Below are 14,215 nucleotides of genomic sequence, written 5' to 3'. Positions count from 1 at the left end.
TCAATCCATCAATTCGGAACACACACCGATTTATCTGTAAGTGGGAATGAGGCCATAGATGTCCTCCTCCTTGCTTTATCCTTATAACCACCTTCTATGGTAGATAAAGCTGACAGACAGAGTGCCTTACAGAAGGTTGGTCAGTAAGTTTAATGGCTCATTGGGAACTAGAAACTGGACCTTCTATACTGTACATACCCTTCTCACAACACCCCTAAAATGTAAATTAGGTGTTTGTCCACAGTACATAACCTATAGCATTGTGATGCAACTTTAATTGCCTTAGCTCTATTCTGCAGAATCCTGGGGCTTGTAGTTCAGTGAGAGACTTAGAATTCTCTGCTACAAAGCTCTAGTGCACTCTCCTGAATGCCAACAAAGAATTCTAAGTATCTCTTCTTAAAGTACAAATCCCAGGATTCCATAGTATTGGAATCATGGCAATTAAAGTGGGATCAAATTGTTATAATTATGTAGTGTGGATAAGCTCTAGCTTGAGAGACAGCAATTCAGCTTAATGGCTATGTGGATATTTGATCCAGGGCTTCACAAGTCCTAGTCCAACACTATAACACTACACAGGCTCTGCTTATACAAATTTTCCCTAAGGGGCAGAAAATGATAGGGCAACTTGCAACAGTGAAATGAAAATATCATCCATTTAATTTCACTAAACTGTTCTTCAGGCAAAATGAAGAGCAAAAGAAGTATTATCTCACACTGGCAAACCAGATCTGCAGTTCTTCATTTTGCCTTTCCTCACTCGACAAAAACCCACCAGCCTGCTCAGTAAAGAGTTCAAAGATGCTAGATTTGCTTTCCAAGGAATGCAGCTGAAAGAGTATCTCAGAGCATTTGTTAATGTGATTTTGGAAATATAGAAAGCCCATAAAAAAGGAGGAGAATAAGTCCAAATTGGATTATGTGAGCTAATGTTTTATCCAGCCTCTGTTACATTCCTTCTGAGAGAATTGCACATCATTAAAATGAAATTAGCCCAGCTGCAGCATCTTGCAGATTCAAAGGGATTTATTCTACTCAGTGAGTGGTGGGGGTATGGAGAGAAACACTGCTGAAATAGCTGGCCCCATGGCTGGTTTGAACACGTTGATGTTGCTCCTCAATGATTTTGGAGATTCAAAGCAATTATTTGGGGAAAATTGCTGCTGCTTTTCTTTTGGTGAAGTGTTGTGCTTATAGCAGCCTCATTCAGAAGGACAGAGTACAAATTCAGTGTACTACTTGGCATAAGAGACCAGGGTGCAGGTTCCAATTTTGTCAGGAACTCCCTCAGGAGCATTTTACAGATTACAGTTTTCCAATACTGAGGCCGTATCTTGGTAACATTGCACAAATGAATCATGATTGGACATGCATTGGTTATGCAAAGCAGAGGAGCTCTAAATTTGTGAGTGAAGCAACTCAAATTAGAGCATTCCTAGAATAGAAGAGGGATAATTTCTCCCCTCAAAGGAGGTCCTTTCTCAAACTAAGGCCCAGACTCCAACAATGTTTTTCCCTGCCACTCTAGTTTCACAAAACTAGCACTTGAAAAAGTGACCATGCTGGCTGGAAGATTCTGGGAGTTCTAGTTCTAAAAATAACTTTTTCAAGTTCTATCCTATATAAAAAAGACTTACCTATGGATTTGATAATGGATAACTTCCAACCAGTCTGTACCTCTCATTCATTTAATTAATAGCCACCTTTCTCGCAAGATGGGATCCAAGGGATCATTTGCTATTGCCAAAAGAATGGTTACAGTCAGTCCTCCGTATTTATGGATTCTGCATCCATGTATTCAACTATCCACAGTTTGAAAATATATATCCAAAAAGGCCAAAAAGCAAACCTTGATTTTGCCATTTTCTATAAGGGAACACCATTTTACTATGCATAATGATACATAATGAGACTTGAGCATCCACAGATTATGGTATCCAAGAGAGTCCTGGAACCAAAATCCAGTAGATATCAAGGGTCAACTAAGAGAAAAATCTTTAGGGTTTCCTCCTTCATAGCAAGTGATACATGATGTTGATTCTTAATCGATATCTTCTTGGGGATTATAATTAATCACCCAGCAAGATGTGGTGGTTTGAGAGTTGGAGGTAGGTGTAGACCAAGGTTCAAATCCCCACTCAGCCATGGAAGCCTATTGAGTGACCTTGGGCATGTCACATTCAGGCTCAGAAGAAGGCAATAGAACTCCCCCTCTGAACAAATCTGTCCACGGAAACCCCATGATAGGGTCACCATAAGTTGGAAATTACTTGAAGGCACACAACAGCAACAAAGGTAAGCAGCTAGCTTTTGCATGTCAAGTTGACAATAAAAGTAAGAAAGTCACTGTGAAATCTATTGCCTGCTCAGTCATGCACCCTCCCATTAATTTTTTTATTGTTTTTCCCCCTGCAGAACTTGAAAAACTTAAATGTTTTGACTATACCTCCCAGAGTCCCCCAGCCAGCATGGTTATTGGCCATGCTAACTGTAGCATTCTAGGAGGCACATACAGCAGAGTAGTTACAGCTTCACAAAAAGAAGTGAGCAAAATCTCAAGGAGCTGATCTCAGTGGCAGTTAACTATGTTCATTAAGAACAACCTTCAATGGCTCATGGCTGTGCCAGTCTGTGCATTTGATAATGATAAAATTACAAATTAATATGACTGAGTTCCTCCCCCCCCCCCCCCCAAGTCTTATAACTTGGAAGCCGATTTGGAATAATGCTGTTTATCACAGCATGTGAGAAGTAAAATTTTATCCTTCCCCACTTACATGAAGTGGGATGAAGTGAATGATCCAAACCCCACCCTGCTGAATGCTTCTCCTTGAATGGCAGCTTTGCTTAGAAAAGTCCTCCAACTGGTGCCAGTGAAAGGCTTTTCTCAAACCTAATTCTACCATTTAGCAAGGAAGAAAGATGAGGGACTATGGACAGAAAAGCCGAGGGAAATACAGGTTCTCCACCCACCCCCCAGTTTAATAATAATAATAATATTAATAATAATAATAATAATAATAATAATAATAATAGCAATATCATTTACATTTCTATACCACTTCACAGTGAACTCAGCACTCTCTAAGTAGTTTGCAATTTGTAAATCAATTGCCCCCAACAAGCTGGGTAGTCATTTTACCAACCTACGAAAGGATGGAAGGCTGAGTCAACCTGAAGCCCTCTGGGACTGAATTCACAACATTGTGGCTGCAATACCAGCATTTAACTACTATGTCACAGTAACAGCAATAAAGGAAGATAGATAGATAGATAGATAGATAGATATTACACTTGGCCATAGAGAGAGATCCCTTAGGCCTCTATTTCACCCCTTTCCCTACTTGGCTGTGTGCTCCCCTACCAACAGTTTGTATGGAGAAACAGGACTTTGGGACCACAACTCTGGTGATGAGGGTTCACCTAGGGGCTTCTGTGACATTACAATATATGGCCATCTGTTGTGCAATTGTTACCAGTGGAGTGACTGATGAACAATGGGCAATGATGTGCATTGGGGCATTCCTTAATGCATATTTGGCTATTCAACCATGGAAACTCATTGGGGGACCTTGAGTCACACACTCTCTGCCCTAGAAAACCCTGTCATAGGTTCACCTTAGGGTCACTATAAGACAGAAATGACTTGAAGTCGCACAACAACAAGAAGTCTCATGTATGTACCTCTGAATGTGGACATCCTACCCTCATGAGGAAGAATCCTATCTAGTCCAGTTATTTAGCAGAATTAATATATAGACCAAAATCATCATATTCTACATTCTGTAACTCTACAAATACATAGCTATGTTGCCAAGAAAGTCAGTACAGTATAGTGGTTTGAGTGGTGGACTATGACTCTGCAGACAAGAATTCAAGTTCTCCTCAGACATAGAAACCCATTTGGTGACCCTGTGCAAGTTAAATTCTCTTAGCCTCAGAGAAGAGCAAAGGCAAACCCCCTCTGAATAAATCCTGCCAAGAAAACCCTGTGATAGGTTTGCCTTAGGGTTGCCATAAGTCAGAAACAACTTGAACTCACATAACAATAACAGCTATGACAAAAAAAAGCAATCAAACCTTGTTAGTGAATTGTGAAGATGTGCATCCAGGTACTGGCAAATGTGATCCAATGCACATCCATCAGCTCTGCTCATTCTAATGCACATTAGGTATTCCTTTTCTTTTCTCTTTTTTTAAAGTATTTCCAATGTGCGTCAGGCACTTTTGATAGACATTGGGAGTTCCTTTTGTGCTCCAGCACTTCGTAGCTGGAATCCAAATGTGAATTAAGGAGTGTCCCAATGCACATCACTGCCCGTTGTTCATTGGACCATTGTGCATCAGTCACTCCACTGGTTACCATTGCACAATAGATGTCCATATGTTGTAATGCCACAGCAGCCCCTAGGTGAATATGGACATGGAGAGACTACTTAGTTCAATTTTATAGACATGTAAGGGCATTTACAAAAACATACGTCCAAAGCATAAGGCCAGACATAGTTAATTCATTCCCATAAAATCTTATTAATCAAGCAGACAAATAAGGCAGTCATCAAACTACAAAAAGCAACTGAACATCATTTTCTTTTATTTAACATCGCAGTTTAGTGCCACAGCAACTGCTTAGTGTTTACATTTTTTTAAAAAAAAAACAGCTTCTTTTCTTATTTGAAAAGAACCCGAGTTATCTCACATTGTCTGTCACAAAGCACTGTGCAACAGTGATAACAATGCCATCCATAAAACTGTCATAAAAACACATTTAAAAGCCCCACAGAAAGCAATCAAAACACCAAACAGCAGCTATTAATTTAAAACGAAGTCCTCTAAATCTATCAAACAGTAGTACCATTGCAGCATTCATGATGGTAGAGTTGCTTGTCATTGCCTTCTTTGAAAGAAAATTCAGTGATCTTGCTACAAAATGAAGTCCACAAAGTGGGCAAGAGTACATTCTTGTGGAAAATGTACTAAAGTACACATTTTATCATCACTAAGGTCTACTTTCCACTTCAGTACATCAAACTAATGTGAGCAAAGCATTGAAGACAGCAACTAGACAGAGTGAAGCATAGCAATGGGTCATAAGAACATGGAAAGCTGCCTCATACAGACTAAGAGCATTTTCTTCCTATCAGCTTGCTTCAATGTTCAGGTTTCACAATCATACACAGATATCATAAATACTATGACATGGACAATCCTGATTTTTGTATTCAATGATATATCTTTATGCTTGAGCATGTTATAATACTAGTCTTCTTCTGATTTCTTGACTACGTTACCATTTTGATTAATGGCTGAACCAAGGTACAAAACATCTTGAACTACTGTAAGATACTTTTCAACAAATGATTAGGTTATAAATAGTGTTTCTGTTTTATGCTCCAGCTATTGGGATGGGTCCTTGTCATTTCCATGAATTTAGGTAGGCCATTAACTAGGATCCTGTTGGTGTCATAGACATATATAAATTCCTTTACATACGGAGCTGGAGATCCTTCTCTGAGAAGACTCAATGGCCCATGAGGCCCCTTCCAACTCTGTGATTCTATGACTCTATGGTGTTGTACTTTTCTGGTCATTGTGCACTAGATGTACAGCACATCTGCCCCAACCACTTGCCATCCACAGATTTGAACATCTGCAGACAGCAAGTTCCATTGACTTCAATGGTTGTGCATGCACTCAGTCCTAGTAGAGTGACTGCATGCCTGCGCGCTGCCATTAAATGCCATTGGACATGAGGTCCCACGGTTTTTGCTATGTTTGGAGGTTCTGGAACTGAACCCCCATGGATAATAAGGGCCCACTGTATTCAGACGTATTCAGTACTGCATGTGTGAAGTTTCACAGCTATGTCCCTCTCACATGGGTACACATCATATTGTTAGCTGACTAGGGTAGAGTCATTAAATCATCTGGTTTACCTACATATTGACTCACCATATAACAGCTTATTCAATGGATCTATTCTAGTTGGAACTAACTAACAAGATGTCGTCCATGCTGTTGCATATTCCTGGATGCTGCAAAACTATTTGTTAGTGCCTTAAGTGTATCACTTTATTAACTGGGAGTGTGAAAACAGCCAATATGCATTCCCCATTTCACAATGGTACAATGAGCAGGCACACTGGCAAGTACACAGTGATTTGCACAGTGTCAATATTCAATAGAAGAATGGTGTAGTGTAGCCATTGTGTAACTGTGAGTGTCTATTTAGTCTACTTAAGCACAATGTAGGCTCTTAAGCACAATGTGGCCCTGTTTTCCACTGGATCTCCACAGCGTAGTACAATGTCAGTAAGTGTTGCCATCTTTTCACTGTGAAGGCTATACCAAATCTAGGGTAGGCAACCTAGTACTCTCCAAATGTTTTGGATTACAACTACTATAATTCAAGATCATCCACCATGGTAGCTGTTGATGATGGGAGCTGTAGTTCAAAACACAGGTAGTAGCAAATTGCCTACTCCTAACATGATCAGTGAGTGCCTAATTTTACCTTTTTAAAGCAGTACCAGCTAACATATCCTGTTCGTCTGGCACAAGAAAGTAATTATTCCCATTTCAGAATGTATTTTGTGATGCATTGAAAATTAGGCCATATTTAATTTATTCTTATTTTGTTTATTTGAAATATACATTGTGATGGAATTCAGGTTAGGGAACCATTTAAAGTTTCTGTAACCCTTGTTATAATGATTGTTAACAGCACAGAGGGTGATACTTGTTTCCTCCATTCTCATTTTTATGGCTCCAGTCTTAGCATCACATTTTCAAATACAATCCATCATTTACAGAGAAAAAGATGGGACACTTTTAGTGCCTCCTTTGGAATAAGGATGCTAGTTCAATAGGAAACATAGGTCACCCCTTTCAACTGTGTCTTTCCCTTTGTTTGTCTTGCAGCCATGGTTTTACTTTTTGTAGTATGGATGAAGCGCAGGGAAAAGGAGAGGCACACAAAGCAGCTTCTCATTGATCCAGAGGATGATGTCCGGGATAATATTCTGAAGTACGATGAGGAAGGAGGTGGAGAAGAAGACCAGGTGAGGAGATCATCTTCATTGGGAAATCAACGCATGACCCAATGTGTTCACTTGCAGTGTAGGCATTCCAAAAGCTCTACTGCCATACTTACTTGTGCGTTGCACTTGAACATCAGTCACAATACTTGAACTGTGTGTAATGCAATCATTAGGTAGTCTGAGTCAGCAACCTTATGTGTCAGATGCAGGAGGAGGAGAGGGGAACATAGAGCACTGACAGGGTATTAGGGGATTATGTTGTATGTTCTGTGCAGCCTTCCCATTATCCAATCACGTAACATACTGCCCTGGAGTACAGTGAGGAATGCTATTTTGTCCCTAATGTTGAAATAATATTCAACTCCCAATCCAACCAGCCTCTATATATGTGGAATAAATGGCAAAAACTATCTTGTCCTTTGTGTCAGGTAATAAAATGTCTTCACATGTCTCTGGATCCAATTCTGAAACTTTTATAGGAAGGATATTGAGTTCTGTTTGGTGCTTGGAAATGGTTCTTTGCTAGATAATGAGAGTTTAGTGCTCAAGACCCTACCAAAGGTCACATCCCAACAAGAAAGACAAGACATAGGCTAGGCTTGCCCAAGACTTTCCATACATCAAACATTGTTGTGGACTTCATGATACAAATAAGGACCAGCACAGAGGTAGGGAGGATAGCTGGGAGGACCTGTTTATGACCTGCAAAAAATTGATTATGGTCAATTGGGCATCATGTGAACTGTGATGTTATATTCTCATGCCAGAGCTGAGATGTTTCCAGATAGGCCTAGTAAAGCATGACAATTCAGACTTGGTTTGGAGTCTAGATTTATCATGAGTGTGGCTGTTCTGTCACAAATAGATTCACTGAATTCTGCAGTCCATAAGGTGGTCATGAAGGTGGGCATTATTTCTTTTATTAACCCACTCAGAGGGGCTTCCTATCCACACATAAAATCAATAATTTCAAACAATGCTGGCTTATTCCAGCTCTCAGATATGCCTGTGGTTCTTCTCAGCTCCCCCCCCCCCATCAAATGACCACTAGCATATGTGTCAGGTGCAGGCACAAATGCCTCATAGTGAGATGGTTCTGCTTCAGTTCCAGTTGAACTAGAGCCAATCGGATTATTTATTGCCCTGACAGCCTAGAGTCACTTCAAGATTTTCAGTGATAAGCTGTCTGAGCCTTATTCTCTGCTTCTCCATTTGTTACAGGATTATGATTTAAGCCAACTTCAGCAGCCAGAGAACATGGATCATGTTTTGAACAAAGCAAATGGAGTCCGTCGAGTAGATGAGCGACCTATTGGCGCTGAGCCCCAGTATCCTATAAGACCTGTAATCCCCCATCCTGGGGACATTGGGGACTTTATTAATGAGGTATGTTCTTGTGAGCTACCTTACATCTCTGCTGCAGGCTCAGTTAGCCAGAAGGACCATTTTATAGCTATGAAACATTACTCTTTTGGAATATGGCTCCCAAAATCCCCAGCCAAAATCCCCAGCCAGGTCACTGACCATGTTGCCTGGAGGATTCTGGCAACTGTAGTCCAAAAAATTAACTTTCCTGAGGTCTGTGTACCTGCTGCTGATAACATGGACAGTATAAAACAGATAAATATTAGGCAGGCAGGCAGGCAGACAGACAGACAGACATACAGACAGACATGGACTGTCACTATTTGCCAAGGAAAAAAACATATTTTGATGTATTTTAACATTAGACTTGTACTTTGTTCATCTTCCAAAAACTTACTCCCTTAAGTAAATTAAGTAAATAAAAACTACAGAACTGCTTTAGTAATTCTGCACATCCAAATCAAATTGAGGTCTTTGTTGTTCATGTATTTGATGTCTCTATTGCATGATAAACTCCTCTTGAAATGGAGACAAATGTCAGAAATTGTTCTCAGTATGATAGAGAGGTCTGCATTTCCACAATGTGTTGTATTTCAGGAAATCTGATTAACAATACAATGGACCTAACAATACAATGGACCAGTTCAGAACCTAGAACTTGTTCTAGGACAATCCCAGATGCAGGACTGCATTGAGAGCCACATCAGGGAACTGTATTCTAGTAGCCATAGTCCAACAAGTTATTTCTCCAACCTTTAGCTGTGTTACAGTGCTTTATTTGTTTATACTCTTATTTATTCACATCCACATCAAGTATTGGCTGCCTTTCCAACAGATAGCCCAAGGCAAACGAAGTATAACATTTACAAAGGAAACAACCAATACAATCACAATTTAGTAACAGCACATTTAAACCCTATAAGTAACTTAAGCAGCAGCCAGCAAAGAGAGAAATCAACTGCTTTGTGTAGTGGTGAGCCAGCTGTGAAAGTAGCCATGTGTGCAGAGTGCATGGCATGTTTCCAGGGGATCCTGTGGAAAAAAACACTTGAGTACACTTATCATAAATCCTTCAAGTGTTGCACTGTAATCCTTCATTCTGGGGATGCTGGCTATTTTATTCGGAAAACTGGGAAATACTACTTTGTTGGGCTATAACCCCCAGAATACTCAACCAGACTAACTACTGACCAGCTGGATATTGTAGTTCAAGGAAGTAACTGTTTCCAAGCTCTGGCTCATCATTATATTCAAATAGGCACTCAGAAGGGCCTGTTTCCATGACTTTACGACTTTCATGAATTGTTCATGAATATTCCAATTAACATCACAGAGATATTCAACATCTCATGGGTTATGGGAGCAGATCTTAATTGATCCACCTTTGCTCTATGCAGATGTTTGATACATGCAAAGAAGAAGGCATGGGGAGAGAGTTAGAAGCACATCTGCTTTCTTCCCCCTGCTATAGTTTCCATATATTCTTCTGTACAAGGGGCTTATACCCATCCACACATTCCCCAAGCTTATTCAGGACAAGTGAAAGAAAATGCTTTTTCACACAGTCTATATTAGGGGTGCATTATTGTAGTAGTTCTTCTTTTGTTTGATGGCTTCAAAGGGACACAAAGTGCTGAGTGATCCACCATCAGGTACTAGTCCTGATGGGTTTATGGTAATATCCATGTTCAGAGGCAATATACCAAGAACCTACCAGTTGCTGGGAAGCAGTAAGAGGAAAGGCCTATTGCCTGCATGTCCTTCTTGTGGGCTTCACACAGGTTTCTCCAATTTTAGTTTTATGAGAAACTGAAAGCTAGATGTGATACAGTTTTGATCTAATATTAAAGAGTATTCTAGACTCTAAATTAGTGTCATACTAACTGGGAAGCAGAGCTTAGAAATATAAATGTACATACATTTTTGGACTACAACTCTCAGAATCCCAAAAGTAATAATAATAAAGCAACTGTTTTCAGGCTCTGCTGGGGAGCCACCAAATCATGCTGCTGCCGCTCTGTACAATTAATGCAGTTTGACACCTGTTTATATGGCATGGCTTCATCCTATGGAATTCTGGGATATGTAGTTTGTTGTGGCACAGACCACTGTGACAAAGAAGATTAATCTCTAACGATTGCAAATCTCAGAATTCCATTGCATTGAGCCATGGCAGTTAAAGCAGTATCAAAATGCATTAATTCTGCTTGTAGATGCAACCTTAGGGTGGGTCTACACCAACCAGAATACTCCAGGCTAGTCCTGGAATATTCTGGCCCTGGTGTTGCCCTAAATTCTCCCATATTACTTCTGCATCGTAACAAAGCTATGCATCTGTCTACACAAGTATCCCACTGTGCCATCCCACAGCACCATGTCTGGGGCAAGCTGCTCCCTCTGAGGTCGAAAATGAGGCACCCAGCAGATCACATGGCTGGGCACCTCATTATGACTTCAGAGGGAGTGACTCACACTAGTGGTGGCTGTGCCAGGTGACACAGCAGGACACGTGTCCCCTGGCATCACTCTGGAAGAAAAGATAAATCTTTTTTAATGCACTTTAAGACAGGGATGGTCCAGATTTGATGTAGAACTAACCTCACATTTTGAAGACAGTCTGCAGTCAAATGGAGGCTTTGGCCCTGTGTTTGGAGCAAGAGTGTAGGGAAACCAGTTCGTTTGGTCTGTGTAGACTTGTCCCCAGCATCAGAAACCTTGCAGAGTAGATTTGTGGACAGCATGGAAGGCTACAAAGGGGAAATAAGGTTACACTCCTCTGACTTCTGCTGACTGAAGCTATTTCATCAGTGTAACTACCAGTTTTGCAACATGGCCCTTGCTTATGTTCTTAGGTAAACTCTGCACATGTGATGCCGTGGACATCATGCATGGACAAGTGGGATATAATTTAACAAACACAGGCACGTTACAGACCGCCGGATTGTGGCGGTCTGCTGCCGCCGCCGCTTGCACCATCCGGGAGCCGCAGCCTTTAAACGGTGCAGCTCCCAGGCGCTGCCGAGAAGGAGCATGGAAATCGCGCTCCTTCTCAAGCCCCGGAAGAGACGCCACAAAACGTAAGGGGCACATTTGCGGAATCATTTCCGGGACAACACGTGCGGACGCAACGTGTCCAGCACGTAAAGATGGCGGTGCCCGTGTGTATAGGGCGCCACCATCTTTACGCCCCCATCACGTGCTAGGGGTGAGGCTGGTATGGACGCTAGGTCCTTGGCCAACCCCTAGCACGTGACGGGGGCGTATTAAAGGCCCATTTTTAACACGCCACAGTTAGAAGTTATCCTTGCCACCTGTTATTCTGAAATGCAAATATATTTAGGGCTGATGCACAGGCCCCTGTGCAGGTAGCATTATAACTGCATGAAGACAGACCAGCAAGCAAAACCCTAGCCTCACATCCCCTTCCTTTCAGTTAAAGTTCATATTCCTCCCATGTAGATGTACCTATGTGAATATATATTTGAAGGGATCCTCATAGAGAAGGACAGATAGAGCATAGGTGTAGAGCTTCCATTTCCATTATTGGCTCATGATACTACCTGCACAGATGCCAAGAAGATGTGAAGTAGCGGGACTAGGTTGGAACCCAGGTGTACCAACATATGTGGGATTATATAGAAGGGTTAGGACAGCAGATGGGAACCAGAGTGAACACTAACTGAAAGAACACAGACAGTGATTCAACGCAATTACACAGAGATAGTCCAGGAAGGAGATTGCTAAGAACTGTTAACTAACTTATCTGATATCCTGTTAGTGAGCTATGCAGGCATGAACTCCCAGTTATGTCTTTTCTTTTGATTATTGTAGAAGTCAGAAATCTCAACTTTCTTCATGCCATGACAACCCACCAGCCATGAACTCTACCTTTTTATGTTACTTTCCCCGTGCATCTCCATGGCTATTTAGGGGATGCCTACAGTAGGAATGAAAAGAATATTTCAATAATTTCACAAATGACTGGGGGGGGGGAGTGTTGCTTAAGGGTTAGGAAACGCTGATGAGGAAAGTATTGGATTTAGGGGAAATCTTGCAATCTGGGACTTATTATGAGCAATATTTATACATGGTTTGTTTGTTTGTCTGTTTGCTTTTGTGCCAAAAACCAATAGAAAATGCTATTTTCTATTGCAGCCTAAGTTGGATCCCTTCAGGCACACTTACTTATGTAGCAGAGTCACTAAGGAACCCTATTTTTGAATTGCAAAGATGGAAACATAACACCAGCCAGAGTGTCCTGATGCACAGCCCTGCTGGCACAGTGGTTAAATACCAGTACTGCAGTCACAGTATTATGAGTTCAAATGCACAGGGCTCCAGGTTAACTCAGCTTTCCATCCTTTCACATGTTGGTAAAATGAGTAGCCAACTTCTTGGGGCAATTGGCTAGCACATTGCAAACTGCTTAGAGAGTGCTTGGTTCACTATGAAGCAGTATAGAAATGTGAGGTGCTATTGCTATTGCTCTACTGATCATAGAATCATAGAATCATAGAGTTGGAAGAGACCGCAAGGGCCATCCAGTCCAACCCCCTGCCATGCAGAAAATCTCAATCAAAGCATCCTTGACAGATGGCCACCCAGCCTCTGCTGAAAGACCTCCAGAGAAGGAGACTCCACTACACTCCGAGGGAGGAGTTTGTTCCACTGTCGAACAGCCCTTACTGTCAGGAAGTTCCTCCTAATGTTGAGGTGGAATCTCTTTTCCTGCAGCTTGCATCCATTGCTCCGGGTCCTAGTCTCTGGAGCAGAAGAAAACAAGTTTGCTCCCTCCTCAATATGACATCCCTTCAAATATTTAAACAGGGCTATCATATCACCTCTTAACCTTCTCTTCTCCAGGCTAAACATCCTAAGCTCACTAAGTCGTTCCTCATAGGACATGTTTTCCAGACCCTTCACCATTTTAGTCACCCTCCTTTGGACACGCTCCAGTTTCTCAATGTCCTTTTTGAATTGTGGTGCCCAGAACTGGACACAATATTCCAGGTGGGGCCTGACCAAAGCAGAATATAGTGGCACCATTACTTCTCTTGATCTAGACACTATACTTTTATTGATGCAGCCTAAAATTGCATTGGCCTTTTTAGCTGCTGCATCACACTGTTGACTCATGTTCAACTTGTGATCTACTTGGACTCCTAGATCCCTTACACACATAGTTTCATTCAGCCAGGTGTCCCCCATCCTATATCTGTGCATTTTATTTTATTTTTTTGCCCTAAGTGCTGTACCTTACATTTCTCTGTGTTGAATTTCATTTTGTTAGCATTGGCCCAGCTTTCTAGTCTATTCAGGTCATTTTGAATTTTGATCCTGTCCTCTGGAGTATTAGCTATTCCTCCTAATTCGGTGTCATCTGCAAATTTGATGAGTATGCACTCCCTAGTCTATGTCCTAATATGTGTTTGTCTCATTGTGCATCAGTCCAATGCACAATGGTCATTTTGTGGGCTCCTCTACATAGTAACATAACAGTGGCCTTTTGCAGAATGCTGTGAAACTGCTAAATTTTATTTACCACAGACCTATGACAACTTCCAAAGACATACGTCCCCAATTGAATTCTGGCCTAGGTGTTTCAAAGACAATTTATTCTCATCAATATTACCTAATCAGCAGGCATCACAAGAAAAGAGCATAAATAGCAGCCCAAGATTCAATAGGAATAGCTAGAGCTATGTTGCCATCATGGCTATGCAGATTCCTCTGCCTCCCTGTCTGTATCTCAGCTATGCTGGCAAAGAATGAAGTCCCTGTGCAGTTCTCAAAACTGTGCATTTCAT

The 14,215-nt window shown here is 41.3% G+C and overlaps 1 protein-coding gene across 14 annotated transcripts in view; it reads left to right on the top strand.

Annotated features, from left to right (window-relative positions):
* The window catches only part of CDH4 (cadherin 4), a 1,166,202-nt gene that overhangs the window by 1,140,328 nt on the left and 11,659 nt on the right, over positions 1-14,215 (top strand). For 13 of the 14 annotated variants that reach the window (XM_042462689.1, XM_042462688.1, XM_042462685.1 and 10 more), the window contains 2 exons: positions 6,925-7,064; positions 8,265-8,429. In XM_042462689.1, the coding sequence (XP_042318623.1) occupies positions 6,925-7,064; positions 8,265-8,429 (305 nt within the window). The remainder of the gene's footprint in view (positions 1-6,924; positions 7,065-8,264; positions 8,430-14,215) is intronic. The other variant, XM_042462691.1, reaches the window with a different exon arrangement.

Source organism: Sceloporus undulatus, chromosome 4 (assembly GCF_019175285.1).
Source record: "Sceloporus undulatus isolate JIND9_A2432 ecotype Alabama chromosome 4, SceUnd_v1.1, whole genome shotgun sequence".
In the NCBI taxonomy this organism is placed as follows: domain Eukaryota; kingdom Metazoa; phylum Chordata; class Lepidosauria; order Squamata; family Phrynosomatidae; genus Sceloporus; species Sceloporus undulatus.
This window is presented reverse-complemented; position numbering and strand designations above follow the sequence as displayed.